The 21,715-nt window shown below is 36.5% G+C and overlaps 1 protein-coding gene across 5 annotated transcripts in view; it reads right to left on the reverse strand.

The window, feature by feature from the left end:
- ctnnal1 (catenin (cadherin-associated protein), alpha-like 1) overlaps positions 1 to 21,715 on the reverse strand; it is an 89,218-nt gene that overhangs the window by 30,753 nt on the left and 36,750 nt on the right. For all 5 annotated transcript variants that reach the window (XR_015710733.1, XR_015710734.1, XM_087786374.1 and 2 more), the window contains exon 2: positions 5,625 to 5,814. Coding sequence is in view for 3 of the 5 variants with exons in the window: in XM_087786374.1 (XP_087642500.1) it covers positions 5,625 to 5,814 (190 nt within the window). In the remaining 2 variants the exon portion in view is untranslated. The remainder of the gene's footprint in view (positions 1 to 5,624; positions 5,815 to 21,715) is intronic.

Below are 21,715 nucleotides of genomic sequence, written 5' to 3' on the forward strand. Positions count from 1 at the left end.
GTTTGTTCAATGAATGGGTTATTTAAATTGAAGAATATTTATATTATCCATGCAACTATGGTAAAGGGACAACAAAATATTTTAAACTAAATTGCACAGCCTTGGTATTTTTCTTATAAAAATATATTTCACGTTACTTTATCTTGGACAACTCTGAGTACTTCAGCTTGTATGAGATTAGTAACATAGAGTTGATCGGTAAGGGTTTGATAGAGGAGGATGAAGAGAGATAACAATTATATATTAATCCTCAAACAAAAAAAACAAGCACAATCAGATTTTAACAAACTGTTACGAACAATTTGTTAAAATCCACGTTTTTTTCCGCCCAAGACTTAAACAGCTAAAGGATTTTGGCTTCATGTTCGATTGACTTAAAATGTCTTTCAAGTGAATTCAATGTATTATTTCATTTACAATCCATTCTCTCAGAGTAAGAGTCTGCAAGAGTTTGTTGACAGAAGTCGTCTCGGTGACAAAACGCACAGATCACATGATCCGAGAGTCACGACAAACTGGCGACACCAACACAGTCTTCATCCAGACACTGTTGGAGTTTTGGGGTTTTCTCCCCCTTCTGTGGGCCGGTCCCCCCTCAGGGAGGAGCCATGACAGCACATCACCGGGAGCAGGACGGAACACGGTTCTAAATCCAGCGCCGAGGTACGACAGCAATGTCAGCGGGGAACGAGCGCAAAATGTCACGCTTTCTTGGTGATGTCAGATATTTCGGGGGTGAAGTCTTAAGCCTGGAGACAAAGCTATGGAAAGAAAGGATCATTTTCTTCTCTCTTTCATCAAGGAACTAAATGTACATCTCAAGCTACCAAGATGGGAAAGACAATGGGTCTGAATGAGGTCACAGGTCTGACTGTTCTAGGCTGGTCCTATAAAAGAGGCGGCAGTTACACAACGATTCCACCTGACAGGCAATACTTTGGCTCTAGCTTCAGACGCACAATTGACCACCTCGCAGTGACTCACAAAGACTCTTTTGACACTAGCAGACTAGAAGGCCGGCACAGGATGTGTTAGGGGTGTAAGGAAACATTGATTTAACAATATATCGCAAAATTAGACCAACAAGGCAACAGAATCACTCACTATTTAAAGCATGTTGATAAAAAGAAAGACTGATAAAGGTGAAAAACACGATGGGATGCAGTGGACTTGTACTATTGGAAATATTGGACTCGTACTATTGAAGATATTGGACTCAAACCATTGAAGATATTGGACTCAAACTATTGAAGATATTGGACTCGAAATATTGAAGATATTGGACTCAAACTATTGAAGATATTGGACTCAAACTATTGAAGATATTGGACTCAAACTATTGAAGATATTGGACTCGAACTATTGAAGATATTGGACTCAAACTATTGAAGATATTGGACTCAAACTATTGGAAATATTGGACTCAAACTATTGAAGATATTGGACTCAAACTATTGAAGATATTGGACTCGACCTATTGAAAATATTGGACTCAAACTATTGAAGATATTGGACTCAAACTATTGAAGATATTGGACTCAAACTATTGAAGATATTGGACTCAAACTATTGAAGATATTGGACTCGAACTATTGAAGATATTGGACTCAAACTATTGAAGATATTGGACTCGAAATATTGAAGATATTGGACTCGAAATATTGAAGATATTGGACTCGAACTATTGAAGATATTGGACTCAAACTATTGAAGATATTGGACTCAAACTATTGAAGATATTGGACTCAAACTATTGAAGATATTGGACTCGAACTATTGAAGATATTGGACTCAAACTATTGAAGATATTGGACTCGAAATATTGAAGATATTGGACTCGAAATATTGAAAATATTGGACTCGAACTATTGAAGATAGTGGACTCGAACTATTGAAGATATTGGACTCGAACTATTGAAGATAGTGGACTCAAACTATTGAAGATATTGGACTCAAACTATTGAAGATATTGGACTCAAACTATTGAAGATATTGGACTCGAACTATTGAAGATAGTGGACTCAAACTATTGAAGATAGTGGACTCAAACTATTGAAGATATTGGACTCGAACTATTGATGATATTAGACTTTTATCATAGGTCGTCTACTGGTCACTCGCACCTGCCTTTGGGTTCCACCTTCTATATAACCTGACTTTTTGTCCTCTGTCATCGCTGAATAAATCCACAAAAGAAAAGTGTTTTGTTCCAAAAAAAAAGAAAAGTCAAACTTCACTTCGCCAGAGAAGTAAAGTGCTCGGAATGCATTTCCATAAATGGTACCCTGGAAAGTGGCTTGCAACTGTGTTATTTGAATATCATTTCTGCACATCCCATTTGGCACCACTTGAAAATGATAAACATAAAATAAAATGTTCATTTTTTAAACTTTCAGGACAAACTTGGAAAGTGGAAAGAAGTTTTTTCTCTGGAAGGCTTCTTAATGTCTTAAGCATTCGTAATCTTAATCGTACAAGAGGGGAAATCGGGGGCAGGAAGCTCACAAACGACGTGGATGACACTGAGCGAGCGAGACACAGATCTGAGACAGATTGCATTCACTGACCTGTCTGCTTGGATCTCTTAGCAGCTTCGATGATGGCTAGCATCTAATTAAACGGGTGCTTTCAGTCAGCTTTTATTTGGTTTATTCTGGCACACGAGGCAGAAGCCGGCCTGATTAGACTCTCCCTGCAGCTAGGTATTAGACAAATGTCAATGCTTCTCTAACTAGCTCTTCTCTCTCCTGCAGATTTTTTAAGGTTCATCTTTCCTGTCCCTCAAAAATCTTTTTTTTTTTTTTCTACCACAAACTGCTAACAAAAGCTCTTTTGGCCTCCAGCAGCTCCGTCTTATCTGTTCGGGAGAAGTTGAAGGTTTTCCGCGAGACTTTCTTAGCGAGAGATTGAATTAGTCAAAAGCTGGCATCACGAATTCAGACGTTTTCACATTTATACTTTATTCGGCCCCTTCACACACACTTCCTCTCCCCTCACACACACAATTAGTTATCCGTCTTCTCTCTGCTCCGCTGATCTGGAGACATCTTTGCAAATCAACACTGTGTAAGGATTAAACGCTTTGCTGCACAAGCTGGTTCCCCCAAAAATAAGCCCATTATCACCACGTCGTGGCTACACTTGTGATCCACGCTGGAGCTGTTTCTGCAGCGATCTCGTTCAAAACACAACGATTCTTCCTTGGAACAGGAAGATGATCGGAAAAACATAAAGTGTTGCAGATTGTGCGTTTCGTAACAACCTACAACAACTTTCTCTGAATAAGAATCATGCGTTACTCCTCAAGAACAAAGTCAAGCTGGCCTGCTCATATTCAAACGTCTCTATTGTCCGGTAAATTCAATTTCCTGCACTCACGAATGGTCCTGACCTTATAGACGGAGACTCTGATTTAAGTCGGAGAGTTAACAAGACTCGACGTTCCATCCGACGTTTGTCTTCGTTCGTCACGATCATGTCGCAAAGATAATCGAGTTTAGGAATAAACACTTAAAGCGTTCGCGACACATTTGGTACATTAAGAAACACGGGTATTCTGGAAAAATTGGAGCGGACTGATGAACCGCTACCTTTGACGTGGTGATACATTTGTCGCTAAGCTAGCAAAAAGGAGCGCGAAAGAGTCGTTAGCATAGACTTTTTCGTTGACTTAAAACAAACTGTTGTATACGTATGTACAGAAAATTATCCAAATTAATCAAATGATTCACACAAATAGAAGTGGAATAGTTTTCCGCGACATATTCCTCTCTGTCATGTCAGAAACGAGTTATAAAAGTAAAATGTAATCGGACAATGTCCAAAAAAAGTGTATTAGCAGACGTTGAACTATACTTTACACAGACTAAACATCATAATTTCAGAAAAAAAATGTTTTATTTGTCAAGTGACACCAGGATAAATAGTGACAGTTGTCCCATTAAAAAAAAGAAACTTTTTGTCGGCCTCTGTAAGAGCTATCTTGCAATGATGCCATCTCTTGCAAAAGTGCAGCGAAGCTTCTATGGAAATATATCATCAGAATATTGAATGGTAGAATTTAACATTTACATTTTCCAACTTGTGTTTTGTTTTTTAAGCATAGAATTATATTTAATAATTAAATTCAATGATTGGAATGAAGTAAAGTTGAATTTGTTTTTTTAAACAATCGAAATCAAACTTGTATGTTTTTGAAATGTGTACTTTTTAATCATGTTCTAATTCTAACATTTCAAAGTTCAATATGTTTTAATTTATAACCATTTAAATTCAATCTAAAAATATTGGCACTATTATACCAACATTTAAAATATTTAGATTTAATTTAATTATTTAAAACCAAAGACTCATTTATTTCATAGTGGTAAAGTTCAGGGTTTCCCTCGGGTCAGTGAAGGCAACATGAGACTGAGCAACTGATCGATAATCGAGATAGAAGGAAGTGTTTTTTTTGGTTTCCAGGGGAAAGGTTAAGGAGAGAGAGTTGTTGTTGTTGTTGTGCAAGACAAGAACAGCGTGTCTGTGTTTTGGTGCTGAATGTTGCCTACAGCAGTTTGTGAATCAGTTACCAAACAAAGTTTAAAAACAACTACGGACCTTCACCTAATAGCCTCGCTACAAGGAGATCATACTTAAAGGGCAACTTATGTCAAACTCCAAATTTCCTTACATGTAGTAAATATATTTTTTAAATGTATTTTTTTGTCCAAAATGCAGTAAGTTCCTCATCATTGCCACGTTTTGAAATTATCACTTTATAAAGTTGCTCTGAAATCTGGACGAACGAGAGGTTACGAGAGTCCATTGTGAGGTAATAATGGCTTCACTCCTCCTGCAGCCAGCTGTAACCACGCCCCGCTTTGTTTGTACAACGAGTCCCTTGAAGGTGGAGACTTACAGGATTGATGACAGGCGGTGACAAACCTCCATGTTTCATCAATCACAGCAGAGTGGGTGATTTAATCTCCAGAAAAACGTTGTTTTCAGTGAGCGTGGCTTAAGATATTTCAATGAAAAGAGAGTTTTGTACAAACAGACACTGATGATATTAAAAGTGTAATTAATTGTTATATGAAAGAAGAGAGTATCTGATCAATATCAAACACTTCAGACTGTGTGGATCTGAAGAGACATGTATACAAAGTGAACTGCACTTTAGATTAAGGCTTAAGCTGCACATTTTTCCTTCAAACTCAGCCCCCGGTTCTTAAACCCGAGCGGTGCGTGGACTGTTAAACGGAGGATATAACACCCACATTATATGCAGAAAGCTTTCTCACATAAACGCAATAATCATTCAAAAGCGAGCCTCGGTGCGACGACCATTCCTCAAGTCTGGCTGCTGATGGTGTCGCCACTTTTCAAATGTATTAAACAGTCAGAAGGGGATTATTAATTTCCCAGCGCCCTGCTCTAGAGTGGCACTTTACCGAACCCGTCTAATCTCGGATAAATAACAATTACATCTCAGTCACTTTACGGATTCATCGAGTGGAAGACGGCGTGAAATCAACTCATCGGGATTGAACCAAATCAAGCTGAAATTGAATCATTCTTCAGCAGGTATTTCATTTCCTCCCTCGGGAGACAGAACAAAGAAGAGGGTAATGAGGGGTTCTGACCTGCCCGGCGGGCCTCGAAGCAGGCGTGACCCATCTCATCCTTCAGCTCGTGGTTCTCGGTGGCGATGGCCTCTCCGACCGCGACGAAGCGTCCCACCGCCACGCTCACGGCCTGACCCACCCGGTGGATGGCGGCGAGGGTGCGCTCCGACTTCTTGGGCTTGTCCTTGTGGTTGATGAGAGTCGTGATCTGCGTAGGAAGGAAGTCAAGGTTGAGTTGAAGGCAGATAAAAGTTACAGGTTCGAAGACAGTTAGAAGAAATTCAGGGTTTGACGGGAACTTTTATAGTCACTTTGTCAATGAACTCTGGTTTCCTCTCATAGTCCAGAGGTTTACAGAGGTAGAGGCTATAGATCGGGGGGCCACATGTGGCCCTTTGACTGTATTCATGCGGCCCTCAAGAGGTCAGAGTAGAACTATAGACATTCTTTCCCACAGCTTACAATGTAATATTGCGTTTATTATTGTATTAACACACCTTAAATCGTAGATCAAAGAACGAAGCAAGACACACCCGGTAAAGCATGTTTGAATGATTAGATTACAAGAAAACAAATTAGGATGTCTCTCGATGGGGGATCGGGACACAGGGAACTTGAAAGGAACATTTGGCCGGAAAGGACGAGCCCCTGGACGGGAAAAGTTGCCTTAAATATAGCGATGTTTCTACAGATCGGGGCCTTTTCTCCCAGGACTATTGACCTGTACAGTCGCCGGAACAAAGTGTGTCCGGTCGCGATCGTAAAGCTTGTATTTTGTTTGACTTGGAGCAGCGAATAAACGTTTTTACTTTTATGAAAATTTCTTGCCCATTAAAATGATTGAGATCATATTTAGAGGAATCAATTATTTTCCCATCAGTTTTCTTTAACATAAAAGGTTCATAAAAGTGTTTTTACGTAGCCAGGTTTATTGTAAGCTGATATTTCTTTCTTCACTATTCTTACTTGCTTTGTTTTTAAAAGTTTTTCTGACATATTTTAGCTCTTCGCTTCTGTCCTTTGGATTGACGGCCCCTCACAACAGTCACAGTGTATAATGTGGCCCCAGAGGAAATTTAATTGCCCACCATCGATGGTCCAAACCTTGAGTATGTACGAGTGGTTGTGTGTCTGCGATATATTGGACAATTGTACAAATAAGCGAATTCAACTTTAACTTGTGAAACTTTAATTTGGTGATCAAAGCTAAAATGTATAAAAAAAAAACTAATATAAAAACATATATTAAACTATATTTAAAAAGAAACAGTATAAAACTGTATACAACTCGCAAAGTCTAATGCAATGGACAATTTAACATGTTTGCTGAATATTTTTAAATCAGATTTGGTGACAGTTATATCATGTATTTAATCAGTGGAAAAAGGTCAATTGTTTTTCAATTCAAAAAAAAAAAAGGTTAAAAAACTATCACTTTTTTAATCCAGCCATGAAAACGTTCAAGCCGGCAAAAACCAAGGCATATGATATAATTTGATATTTATTAACAAAAAAACTAACCAAAAAACTTTTTCTTATTTAATTGAATAACAAATGAACACTTTTAAAAATATTGTAGTCTATTTAGTACTGCATAGTCTTTGCTTAATCGGGCTATTTCATTAAACATTATCAATTAATGATACAACAATACAATATAATCCATCAAAATCATCACACCAGCTGCACTCAAAAGGCACAAAAGTGGAAATTAGTGATAAAGTGTATTAATTATCAAGTAAAGTAAGTAGGGCAGTAGCGTTACACTTATCAAGTACTTATCAATACAATATATTTTGTTAACCCTGTTTAATTTCAGCCGAAACTGAATTTTAGTTATATATCGCAATCCTCTCTTTTGGTTGAATTAATAGAACTGAATACCCAAAAAAATGTCCAAACATCAGCTTTAAAATCAGCTTGAGTCGACTGTATCCTCTCGTCCTCAGTCAACGAGATCTTTCGTCATCTACCTGCTGGAATTTAATTAACTTAAACACAAAAATGAACAAAATGCTGAGAATAATTGCATGTTAACTGTAAATAAAATAATAGAATTCTTTTTTTTAAACATTACATTAAAATACAAAACCATAGGACTATAGTTACAAATATATAATGATTTGAAAGCTTCCAAAAAATAAATGAATTAAAATACATTTTGACACGTTATATACATCAAAAATAAAAATGTACTTCTTGTGACTCTTCATGGCAGCTGGACTCGTCTCATCCAGTAGATGTTTTATAAATGAATGGCACTAATCACGTGTTATTTATCGACGGCTTCCTCGTCAGCTGTTGATTGTGGGCATTAAGAATGCGTGGAGAGGTGTTTGCTGAAGGGAAATAGCTGGTGGTGGTTTTAATTGGTCCACAGCTCCGGGTGGTCCAAGCGGGGAATCTCGATACAAGAATGTCATTATGGGATCAGATGGATGTTTGATTGAGAGTGGAACACAGTCGGACTCTTTTCACAGAACCGACTCAGCTCGACCGTTAACGTAACTTCAGCAGATCATCTCTAGTACTCTCGCTCCGGCAGCGTTTACAATATACAATCAGAATACTTGCACTTCCATCGTTTAACGCCACGATTCGTTGACATATTTTTTCAATCTTTCACATTTAAATTAAAAATAAAGGTACAAAAGGAAAGCTTGATCAACATGTGCCTTATTTAATATTTAAAAATGAACTAAAATCACTTTTTTTTTATTGAAGGAACTACAAAACTGACCACTGTTATAATAATAATAATACAAATATATATTAATTATTATTAATTATAATAATAATAATAGTACATTTATATAAAAGTAAATTCTAGAGTAATCATAATAGGAATCAATGCAACACATTTAGCACTTGACAAATGTAGTGGTAAATTACTTAAATAAAAAAAGTACCCACGAGAGAAAACATATTAAATAAAATATTTTTTTTCCAAAGCAGTTGACTTAGATGAACCTTTAAATAGAATTTATTATTATTATTTATTTTATACAACTTACTTTTAAATAACATAAATGTACTTAAGACGTTTCTATTTGTTCAGGCTTTTCCTTGATTTTCTGGAACTCCTGTTGTGTTCTCAGTATTATCTTGACCTTTAAAGTATATACTTTATTGAATATTGTTTTGATTGTTTAAGCGCTTTGTGACCCTGGTCTGGAAACGTGCTATATAAGTAAAAATTACTTACTTACTTACTTACTTGTAAATGGAACAGTGTAAATGTAGTAACAGTGTAATTATAAAAAGTGTTTCAGTAAAAAAAAATCTTCTAATATTTAAGTTTCAATATATTTTATCAACTTTTTACACTCCTTATTGTGAAATAACCTTTACATTTTCTTTTAAAATAACCTTTTTTAATACAGGCATTTATTAGGAAACTGTCACAAAACAACGTCGCCAGATCTGAAATAACACGCTCGCATCAATGTTTGGACTAGAAATATCCGCTTTACATAGTTTTCCTATTTGGGAATGATTTTTGTGTTTTCACAGGGACGTGAGGGCATTGAGTGATGGCGGCTCGCATGGTTCTGGCAGGTCTTTATAAATAAAACATGCTCAGAATCAGGCAACAACACGTCTGTTTTCATCGCCTGGCAATGGTGGACTTCGCTGGAATATATTGAAAACAAAAAAATCAATCAGATCATAATGACAACAATGTTTAAACTTGTTTGGATCATTTCAAGAATGGAAGTTGTTGCCAGATTTCCTGGTCCCTTCTTTTATATTTTTATTCTCGCCCAGTTTGACCTTTGACATGAATGTCTTGTCCTTAAATCAACTTTTACGACGTTTAAATGGAAGAAACAATCGAAGGAATGTCAGCAAAAGAGTTCTACAGAAGCTACTATAATCTACTATGAAACATTCAATCTGAATATTGAGAGAAGAAGTTTATATTAGGTAGTCAACGTCTACGCATGTAAACGGTTACACAGATGTTGTATCATGAATGTTTAGAAAAATCAATAATATTCTACACGTGACCAATGAGGCGTGTGTGTTTTGGTCATGTGACGTGGGACGTAGATTGTGGTTTCAACAAAGTTTCCTGACTTTGACAGCGACGACTCACAAACTTTTATGTTTGTGTCTTTTTTTGGTAGAAGATATGTAGATAATACTACGAGAATCACGGATCAATACTACGAGAAAAGCACATTGTCTTAGTATTACTTCCAGAGGTTCTGTAGTATTAATCACAAAGTGAGACTACGGAGCCTTGTGTAGTAATACTACGAACCCTCGCAAAGTAATACTTGAGAAAAGCAAAGTAATACTACGGAACCTCAAGAAGTAATTCAACGATAATCATGTAGTGATACTATTGAGCTTCGTGGAGTAATAAGTAGTAAGTAAGTAATATTTATTTGAACATTCCCTTCACATACAAGTATTGCAGATTAATACTACGAGAATCATGAAGTAATAGTATAAGAAACATTGATTAATGCAACGAGCCTTGCGGAGTAATACTACAAGAATCGCGGAGAAGATACGACAAGTACTAGATCATTAAAACATTCATTTTTATCGTACTTATACATACTACGGAGCCTCAAGGAGTAATACTACGAGAATAGGGGATAAATACTAAGAACCCTTGTAGAGTAATACTACAAGAAAAGGGTATTGATACTATAGAACCTTAGGAAGTAATACTAAAAGAATCATGTAGTGATACTACGGAGCCTTGTGGAGTAATACTACGAACCCTCGTAGAGTAATACTTGAGAAAAGCAAAGTGATACTACGGAACCTCAAGAAGTAATTCAACGATAATCATGTAGTGATACTATTGAGCTTCGTGGAGTAAGTAGTAGTAAGTCATATTTATTTGAACATTCCCTTCACATACAAGTATTGCAGATTAATACTACGAGAATCATGAAGTAATAGTATAAGAAACATTGATTAAGGCAACGAGCCTTGCAGAGTAATACTACAAGAATCGCGGAGAAGATACGACAAGTACTAGATCATTAAAACATTCATGTTTATCGTACTTATACATACTACGGAGCCTCAAGGAGTAATACTACGAGAATAGGGGATAAATACCAAGAACCCTTGTGGAGTAATACTACAAGAAAAGGGTATTGATACTATAGAACCTTAGGAAGTAATACTAAAAGAATCATGTAGTGATACTACGGAGCCTTGTGGAGTAATACTACGAACCCTCGTAGAGTAATACCCAAGAAAAGTGAGGTGATCCTACAGAAGCTCTGGGAGTAATGCTACGAGAATCACGTAGTGATACTATGGAGCCTCGTCGAGTAATAAGTAAGTAAGTGAGCCTTATTTGAACTGCGCATTTTACCTACAAGTATCACCGATTTATACTACTAGCCTTGCAGAGTAATACTGAAGTGATTTGAGAAATTGTAATCTGAGAAATTGTGGAGTAATACCACGGTGACTAATGGAGTAATACTATAAGGATTACCAAGAATATGACACCGATTTTTGAAATCACATAAAATCAGTTTGGGGTCAGTTAGTAAAACCAGAATTATTAATTTAAAGGGCACACTGATGATTTTTGAGGGAGTTAAAGGATTTTAAGTGAGCTGTATAGTCTGGAAATCCAGTAAATGAAGTTGAATATAAAGTGGGTCTTCAAGAATATACATGTTTTTGTCAACTGCTGGTATTAGGTCGAAGGTATTTGAATTGAGACAGAAGCCCCTGCAGTAGAAAGATGATAACGGGATCATAAATCTCCTTCATGTACCCGGTTACGCAACAGTTGGAAGGTTACATGTGTGGAAGTCTATATATTTAAAAATAAGTTCCATACGCATCAACATTTGACAAAGTTATAAAAGCAGTCATAAAAACTGATATACATTAAGAAGGAAATATAATACAATATATTCCTTTATGCAGTTTAGTTAAGACAAAGGGCCTGAAGGTTTAATCGCCTTTTTATTCTGCACTCGTTTGCTATTTTATTAACTTTTTAAGTGGCTTGTAAACTCTCGACAAAACCCTAATGCAATATAAAAATATACTTCCTGCAGCTGCCTAGTTATGTTCCTTTTGAACTGCATTAAATATATATATATTTCATATGATTGACATGTTCATATCAAGAAGAAAGTGATATTTTAGATGTATTCCTTTAAATCTCTGGGTAGTCTCTGGTGAGATGATGCAGCTTATGGAGGTTTTCTTTACAGGCACAATCAAAGAGTCTATTGCGTGTTAATGTACTTTTATATGCAGCAAATTGCAGGCTGTCTTGACAGATTAAACAGTCACTTAAACAGCATGATTACAGTCGCCACACCAGAGCCTCCTCACGCTGCTCTTTTGTTTCATCCTCCCCTCGCACTGGCTTGAAATCCACCAACACAGAATTCAAAGAGTTGACAGAACATTAACTGAAAGGAATGGAAGGTGGGCAACAAACGGGTTGGGTAAATATAGTATATAGAAACTGCATGTTTACTTCAAACTATTGTGTTTATTATCAAGATCGCCGCTTTTTTTTGTTACGATGAGAATGTAAAACATGTTGTTTTTTTCTAGTCAAAATAGAGCACAAGTGAATGTTTCATTTGAAGTATTCCTTTAGTAGCCTTTTCTTAAGCAGTATCTTCTGGATTTGGATCAACAAATACTGCTAATGAACTTGTTTTAAAACATAACTATGCTATAGTGGGTCAACAGTTAGCAAAATAAAACCAAACTTCCAGCTCTACATTTTACCTACTGAGGCTTTACCACGATAACAGAGTAATGATCATTAAACGTATAAAAATATGTATTTGTACATCACCTTCCACCTACAAGAATCGCATATTAATACTACCAGGATTGCGTAGAAACATGGATTAATGGAAAAATTATTATTGATGATAATCATTAGATTTGTGTTAGATACGTATACACAATACACAATACGATATATCGTGATACTGCAGTAACAAGGATATATTTGTAGTATTGTCGAGTACTTGACTCTGGTGTTGCAGAATTTACAGACCACATGACTCTTGACGAAGTCGTAACTGCTTTCATTTGTTTACAAACCAAACATCAGCTTTAAAAGCTGCTGGAGTCACTGTATCCTCTCGTCCTCAGGATCTCACAGGATTTTAGGATTTAGTAGAGGACGTTATGAATGCTGCCATCTAGAGGCCTGAAGTTGAAATTGAAACACAATAATGAACAAATCCTTTATATCTATTATTGAAATGTAAACTGTATTATCTAAAGCCATATTTATATTTTCTAAAACCCCTAATTATGATGTTTTATTTTGGTTTTATTTTGAAACCTGTTTTTCCCGTGTTCTTTCCTCCCCTAATCAAGCCAGCAAGACACCTGAATTGCACAAGTGCGTCCCAATGAACAGTGTGCGAAAATGTTCGTGTGCAATGAGCACTCAATTGGTGCACTCAAATGGCCATAAAATTGAGTGTGGATCGATGCACACTTTCCACCCTTAACGTCCTCCATCTTAGTGACGTAGATGAAGCTGAACTGAAGCTACGTCACTGACGACACGTCTTCGGAGCAGATACCGGCGGAAATGTCTCGAGAAAACACTATTTTTACCACAAAATAACACAACAACAATCATAACACAATGAAACACAACTTAATAACTTGTTTCAATTGGTGAAAAGTGCTGTCAAGTGTCAGTGATAGTGTTTCAACTTCTGGTTACAATCAGCGTTAAATAGTAGTAGAAGAAGAAGCTGTCGAGTCATTTCCTGTAAGTGTGTGGCAGCAGAGTTTGATTTGAGACAGAACTATCTGTTGAAGATGTGCGCACAGGCCATGTATCTAAATGTGTACTATAAACCAGTGCACTTGTAATCAAGTGTGTGATTTGGGACACAGCACTACGTACAAGATCAACTTCACTCAAATGCTGGTGAAGTGTTTCCTTCCTGGATCTGTTCTCTCATGTTCTTTTTTTTCTGTTGCTTGAGCTTTACATTTGTTTCCCTTGAGGTACTTTTGCCAAGCGCTTACAGTTCTGCATGTAATCCTTGCGTGGCTTTTCAGTTCTCTCCCATACAGCTTGGTGTATATATTGTCGTCATTGTCACTTTTTTTGTGCGTTTTATACTTCCTCCCTTTCAATACTTTGAGTTCTTCTCCTCGTTCAGCGACTCCTTCATCCGTCTCTTCTTCTGCCGTGACTGAACTCAATCATTTTTTTGTCTCACTGTGTGAGTCTCTACACACACACACACACACACACTTGTGTAACGCAGCGACACGACTATTTGTAAACACAAAAAAGTTAAATCAAGCTCATTTGAGTTCTAGCACCAAAATAAAGTCAGACTTTGTTTGCGTGAACTCCTTCTTTAAGTCTGTCATTATCTCCATAGCTAACATTTATCTTCGTTCTCAGGGTCTATCCTCTGTTCTTCTCATGTTAAATATGTCATTACAGCAGTTACTACACTCTACTCACCACACGGAGCTAAAAAAACACTTCATGGAATACATAACCATCAAGTGTAGACGATAGATCTCAGCATTGATCCACAAACGAAGATAAATTGGAGCATTTGATGTTGTCAACCTCACTCGATTGTGTCGGAGCCTCAAAAGCACGAGTCGTGAAACACATCAGGAACACAATGATTGACCGCCTAGGGTCTTGTTTTTCTCTCCCTTTGTAAACAACTAATCAACCCGTGTTATGAGGAAATTAGGATTTCAATTACACAACAATAAACCGACTGTGCGCTCTGAGCGACGACGATCCCGGAGCCCACACATTGGGGTCGCAGGAAATCTAGAACCGGAGGACAAAGTGTTGACTATCAATCAGACGATAACAAAAGCTGGAAGCGTTTGTGCCGGACTCCCACGACCACCCACCCCAGGTCGCTGCCTTACAGTTCCTTTATCGCATAATTGTGCGTTTGTCTTGAGGTCGTTTACAATATAATGCCTCAGAAAAAACAATTCAATTCAAGCATGAGTGAGTCATACTTGTTTAGAGAGGTGTGGTATCGATATGGTGATATATTGCAATATTCTTTAGACTATACTTTATAAATATTCATTGTAGCAACACTGTAGTGTATTTTCCTCTTTGTTAACCTTACGCCCAATAGATGGCATTCATTCACTACGTCCTCTGCCGGTAAAGGAACAATAAAATCCTGCGAGATCCCGGGGATGACTGAGGACGAGAGGATACAGTGGACTCCAAGGACTTGTTCATTATTGTGTTTCAATTAAACTTCAGGCTTCTAGATGGCGGCAGTCATAATGTCCTCTGCCGCTAAAGCAACAATAAAATCCTGCGAGATCCCAGGGATGACTGAGGACGAGAGGATACAGTGGACTCCAAGAATGTGTTCATTATTGTGTTTCAGTAAAACTTCAGGCCTCTAGATGGCAGCACTCTTAACGTCCTCTGTTGCCAGAGGAACAATGAAATCCTGCGAGATCCTGAGGACGAGAGGATACAGTGACTCCAGCAACTTTTAAAGCTGACGTTTGGACATATTTTGGTTTGAAAACAAATGAAAGCAGTTACGACTTCGTCAAGAGTCATATGGTCTCTTAAATTCTGCAACACCAGAGTCAAGTACTTGACAATACTACACATATATCCTTGTTACTACAGTATTGCAATATATCGTATCGTTGCCACGGTATCGTGATATAATCGTTTGGCCAGATTCTTGCCAATACACACTTCTATTTGTATACAAAATGCATCCACTCCTCAATGACTTTTTAATATTGCCAAGGTTTTTTTAAGATGACCTCAAGTTCTACCACAAAAAAAAGCTGTTTATGTCTGAGCGTTGAAATAATTGGATCCCATACGTGAGAAGCGATGGGAAAAATATTGTTTTGTTTCCTCTCTGATGGGAGATTTCTCCATTTCTTAGTCGAGAGCTTTTCTCTCTTAACGCTCTGAACAATTTAACGACTTTGAAAATATCGTGTGGGGGAAAAACAAAAAAACTCTGATGTCAAAACACAGCTTTTTGATTTGAACCAGAATCTGTGATACTCTCTAATAAAAGCACCGGAACATTGACGGCAGTGTTTTCAGAGCCAAGTTCTTGATTTAGATCTATTGTGCCAACATGTTCCCAGACCGAAGTGTTGTGACCTTCCAAGTGTCTATTTGAGACGTGCATTTCTAAAGAACTCACATTTTTGTACGCTTACCACAAAATATCAACAAACTTAAGGTTATTATTTTCATAACTTTCATGAACCCGTAAAAAAGTCACACAAAAGCAGCTCCCTATTTTGACAATCACATAAAATCATAGAGGATATTAAAGGGTATAGTTCAGTTTTGACATAAAGTCACTCATTTTATACGTTTTCGGTCCATTTCGATGTTAATATTTGGAGTTTAAGTTACAGAAATGATTTAAAAAACACAGGATGTGATGTCAAGTCCCAAGTGCCTACTCAACTAAACATTCTACTGAACATATCAGATGCAAGAGCATTTTATAAATAGAAAAGTACTATTTTGCTGCACTGAGTTTGAAAACTGGTGACCAGAGAATACAACAATGGCTTTATAAGGCTTTTAGTTTAAGGTGGTGTTTTCTTTGTTTGTATTTTGTATTCAACTGGGATGTAACAACACATATGGGAAACAATCTGGTCATTTGTCAAGGTTTTTGATACAGAAAACTAAATTAAACGAGGCAGATCGTTTGGAATCCTTTTTTTTTTATATATATAAATGGACTTCCATGGTTACTGTTATGGTAGTTAGGATCGGTTAATAATTCCACGATGGCTCAAGCTATCAAAACCAAAGAGGAAAAAGAGTCTTAAGAGCGGTGAACAAACTAGGAACTGTAAGCTAAATGGAGACCGCCGATTGTTCTGGGCGACAGCCAGACTGGAAAGGCGATCTAAGGAAACGAAAAGACAGAGTGAAGACGCTGACGGAGAGAGACAGGTGTAGGAAGAAGTCAAGGAACGAGTGTCGCATCTTTGTTTCCTGCACTGCCCTTCTTTCCTGATTTAAAGTCTCCTGGTGAATCCAACAGCACCTTGAGTCTCCAGACACCTTTTGTCTGTGTGTACGATGATGATAAAGCTGGTCCCAGGAGTCGACCGGCAGCAGGAAACTACTCAGGAAGAAATCCGGCAAAGCTTGAGAAGTTTAAACTGCTTCCTTTGGGGTTTGGTTTAGAAACGTGGATGGAACTTGAATGACTAGGAAGCTGACAAAGAAACAGAAGGATTCTTGCCTTCCATCTTCCCGATTACATTCATTTACACAGGAATTCCATTTTTAATTATGCACAATATTGTCAGCTCCAGCAGTCTTATCTGATTAGAATGTGCTCGTTGAAATTCATACTTACGCTCTTTGGATGTTTGATAAACATGAGGGACAAAATGTCTTGGGAAATGTTATTCACCGTCAGTTCCATTATTGGAAATATTAGTTGGTGTCTGGACAAGTACAGGGTGACATGAAGGGATAGCAGTAAAGGGAAGATTCACGTATGAAATCTTTTCAGGCGTATAAGTCCATCCATCGTTCTTATCTGTCCTTTGTACGATAAAATGTAGGCATTGATGGCACATATTTAATCAAGAATTATCTTCCCATTTCGTTGCTTATTTCATATAGAAATAAAACATTTCTATATGAAATAAGCAACGAAATGTTTTGTCTTGTTATATTGTAATTATAAGTAATGTAGTAGATTTCTTCTGTTATACAGTATTTTACTGTCAGTCTATGAACCACCTCCTTGTTTTTCTCCACCTTCTAGTCTCATTCATGCATGGACCTCAATACAAAATATGGTATTAGTTGTTTAATTCTCAACATTTTAACATCATATTTCATTATGTACAGTCCGCGCTGCACCACGGTTTACGCAGTATTCGTGGAAGACAGTAGAAAATTTGACTGATGTAAGATATATTATATTTTCTGTAAGAAGATTTTCTGGGATTCCTGCGTTTGTCTTATCTTTTCTTGACCTTTTAAAGCATGTATTTTAACAGTGCATTTTGTTTTAATTGTTAAAGCGCTTTGTGAGCCTGGTCTAGAAAGGCGCTCTAAAAACAACCTTTACTTAACTTACTTTACGGTAGAGGTTTGTGTATTACCGTCCTACCGTCAATATGGCTGCAGCAATTCCATAACAAGAATGTCAATTTTCTCCGGATGTATTTTTCCAGGGCGTCCAATCCAGCATTCATGTTCTCCAAAACTTCTAAACTTTAGTAGCATTTCACCTTGTACATGTTGGATAAAAGGATTTACTTCCAAGGTTTGCAAAGTAGACATCTGTGATTCAGGAAGAGTTAAAGGGAAAACAAGTCAGACAGTTAGGCATTGAATCTGGAGTATTCACAGAGCTAAACACATCGACTTGAATGTACATGTAATAAGCATGTTCTGTGTAATTGAAGTAGTGTTATTTATAACACAATTTGTCATTTTTTTCTTCAAAGTGTGGATAATTAAACGTTTTCTAACTTTTCCACTCTTATGGATTACAGAGACTTTTCACTGTTTTTGCCATTTGTTTATTGAAAACCAATTACTTGAAGTACTGTATACAATATCCCCTTCATTTGTGTATAATTGAGTAATTTTGTACCTCCGAGTTACTAACCTTCCAACCGTTCTTACTTCTTGTCTTCTGCACAATAAAATGCTGTAAATATTACATTATATCTATGTTTTTTTGTAAATCAACTAAGCTTGTCTGACTTGAAACTCATTCAAAACTACCTATTTTAAACTTAAATATATAGCGTTTCCTTTAAGGGATTCAATTTATAGCGTGATATAATTTAAAGGACACAGCGACTATTTATACAACAAATGTTTCCTGTATAAAAATGTTTTTCTCCTTATTTTAAAGTACAGCTGGTGAAGAAAACAAGAAAGAAGACAAACTGACTTTTGTCAGTTTGTGACTCAAAACACAACGAACAAATATTTTAGAGATGAAGGTAACATGTGAAAGTAAAATTAGTAGTGGAGAGTAATATGAGGAGTTGGGGCTGTGGAGGATCTAGATAGGTTAACTGGGAGAATGCAAATTGCAATGGCAACCTCAAGAAAAATGTCTAAAGAGGAAATACGATTCGTGCACTTATTGATTTTTTCTTCTCACAAAGATAACATTTTTAATTTTGGTCATCGGCCATTTATTGCATCGCCAAAAACAAGTTTTAAAGTGGTAGTTCAAACAAAATGTAAACTTTTAAAATCACCCTCTTATCAAGTTGTCTTCGTCTTCATCTTCATCCAAAAAACCTTTTAAAAACATCCAAATACCTCCATACTGCTCGTCTGTAACGTCCCTCTTGTAATGAAACCTCAACATTAGGAATTGATCCATTCATTTTAAAGCTGTTTTTAGCAGAAGCTGCTAAAAAATAGACTTTTTCTAGAAACAACCCTAATGTCGAGACTTCACTACAAGATGGACCTTACAGACGAGCAGTATGGAGGTATTTGGATGTTTTTTAAAGTTTTTTTGGTCGAAGAGGAAGACAACTGAGCTCCAGTCGCTACATTAAAATTAACAAACATTTTGGTATGACTCTAAAAAGGAACAAATTATTTTGAAAAAAATCCCAACCCTTAGTCGTCATGAGGGTGAATAGAAAACGAGTAACATTTTAATTTTTTGAGTGAACTACCCCTTTAACTGCTCGTCTGAACTTGTGTGGGTCGAGTCTAGTCATAATGGTTCCTGGGGGCCTCTCCGGCGAGGTGTTCTGACCCATGACATAAACTCAAATCACACAAACGATGGCTTTTACTTCAAATAAAGGTATTTTAACTGTCACATGACTTCTCATAAAGTAAATTACATTGATAAAATAGTTAGAAAACTAAAACATAAAAGACTCCAGAAGCAAAATTTACAGGCATCTCCTGCAGACAAGTGCGTTTTCAGCACATGGTGTATTTTATGCATATTCTGCTGGTGAGTGCAAGTTTACTTTTGCTGCAATACAAGTACAAAGCAGAAACTTCAATTTAGCATAAAAGCTGAGCTGAACCACCTCCATACGTAGCCTTGACTAGTCATGCATTCTTCAGGAATTACACACACTGCCAAGGCAATTTTTCACACAGTCCAAGCCTCACACACACACATTTTGACACACTGTTTTTTTTAAAGCGACACCAGAAAATAATTTAAAAAAAGTCTTAAAAATACATTAAGGCTCAATGAATGACAGAAGGATACAATGTACAACATGTCATTTTACATTTAATCTATATTTTACAATAAAGCATGGAAGACTAATCGTTTTTGTTTGTTTCATAAAATGAGCTGAACTTGTGGTTATAAAAAAATTGCTGTATGTATTGGCTATTGGAAAAAAACAATTTCCTGAAGGAGACCTCTTGAGGGATCAATTAAGTTTTACCTTACCTTACCTTACCTGAGATGTTATGCAATAACTATGTCTTATTATTTTCTATAAGTAAAGACATTTTATGAGGGGTCAGTGACCAGTCCACTAGCATGAAAATCACACATAACAAAAACAAAAGAATAAATATTTAAAATAATTTATCAATATTTAATTATCATAATTATGATATATTTCCTTTAATTGATCTCCAAGAAGGATCATTTTCTTCATGTGTATTTCTTTCGACATAATATAAGCAGATTTACAAATGTATTGACGGTCAAAGAAATATATTGTTATCTAAGATCCAACCTTGATTGGACCAGCCCTGTAATAGTTAGAAAATGAACCAATGGGTCGCCTTCTTTGTCATTAGCTCCGCCCATTCAGTCATTGCTATTGGATCGGCCAGATGTCGACGAAAACGGCTGATTTTGCATTTTGAATCTCGCTTAATTTAGTGGATTAAATCAATAACATTTACTCTAAAACATTCATTTTTCAATAACATTTACTCTAAAACATTCATTCTTTTTTTTTTATTGTTATTTTATCTTGACTTTTTTTGCTATGTATATTTATTTTTATTTTTTTGTTACGCCGATATTTGTGGAGGGACGGCAAAGAAAGAATTTCATTGCATAGGGAAACGTGTTTCTCGATGTATATGACAATAAACACTTTGAATCTTCATTTCTCTCCACATACAGTTGTCTTTCGAACTTTTAAAAATAAGTAAGTCAACAGTTTTGCTAAAGACAAATATTTAAACAGAATAAAAGCTGAACCACATCATCCCTACATGCTCGGCACTTACACTTAGACACAAAACTTTGTCTCTACCAAGCAAATCGAAGTCGTACAAGGGAAAATACAGATGTTCTGATCCCACATTCCGTCGCATCGATGAAGACGGAGCCGTGGCTTGACAGCAGAAGAGGAAGCCCCTTCATGATAATTGAACACAGATGGTCTCACACCATACGAGCTGCCGTTTGTGTTTCGGTATCAAAGCATGAAATGACTCGGAGAATAGTCGCTGATTGCCGGAGGAGGACGAAGGATGATGATGATGATGATGATGAGGAAGAGGAAGCACAGACCGATCTATGATGTAGGTGCAGTGGAATCACAGTTGGCCCGCGAGACAATGCAATATATAAGAGTTTGTGGGGGAAACGAGTGATAAAAAATAAAGTGAATCCAGTCAATTTACTACTTGAGTAGATCAGTTTGTAGCAACTGAGTTACAATTAAAGTTATCTTTATGCACTTTTTCTTTCTTTTTACAAGACATGGACTTGCACTGTTGCAAGTTCATTGAATTTATATTATTATTAGTTAAATGGTTTATTAATGTCATTTTTTTTTACGTTTTCTTTTAGCCTGTAGTAGAAAATTAGTGTTTTGTTTTAATTAAAGTGTACTTATGAAATTAATTCCATGGTGTTTTTGTCATTTAAAAATCGATTGATCGGAAAAGTTTAAACATTTTCTAAATCTAAAAATTTGTAAGATATTTCTAAACAAACCCCCAATACCCCTTGAATAAGTCGTGCTGTCAGCTTGAGATTAAAAATGTATATAAAATAATAATAGGGGAAACAAGGGTTGTAACATAAATGAATATATTTCAATTAAACTATCTGAACATGCAGTTACATTTAATGCATTAACTATATGTTATAAGTTGTCTTTGGAAATAA

This window comes from Callionymus lyra, chromosome 3 (genome assembly GCF_982586985.1).
Source record: "Callionymus lyra chromosome 3, fCalLyr1.hap1.1, whole genome shotgun sequence".
NCBI lineage: Eukaryota > Metazoa > Chordata > Actinopteri > Syngnathiformes > Callionymidae > Callionymus > Callionymus lyra.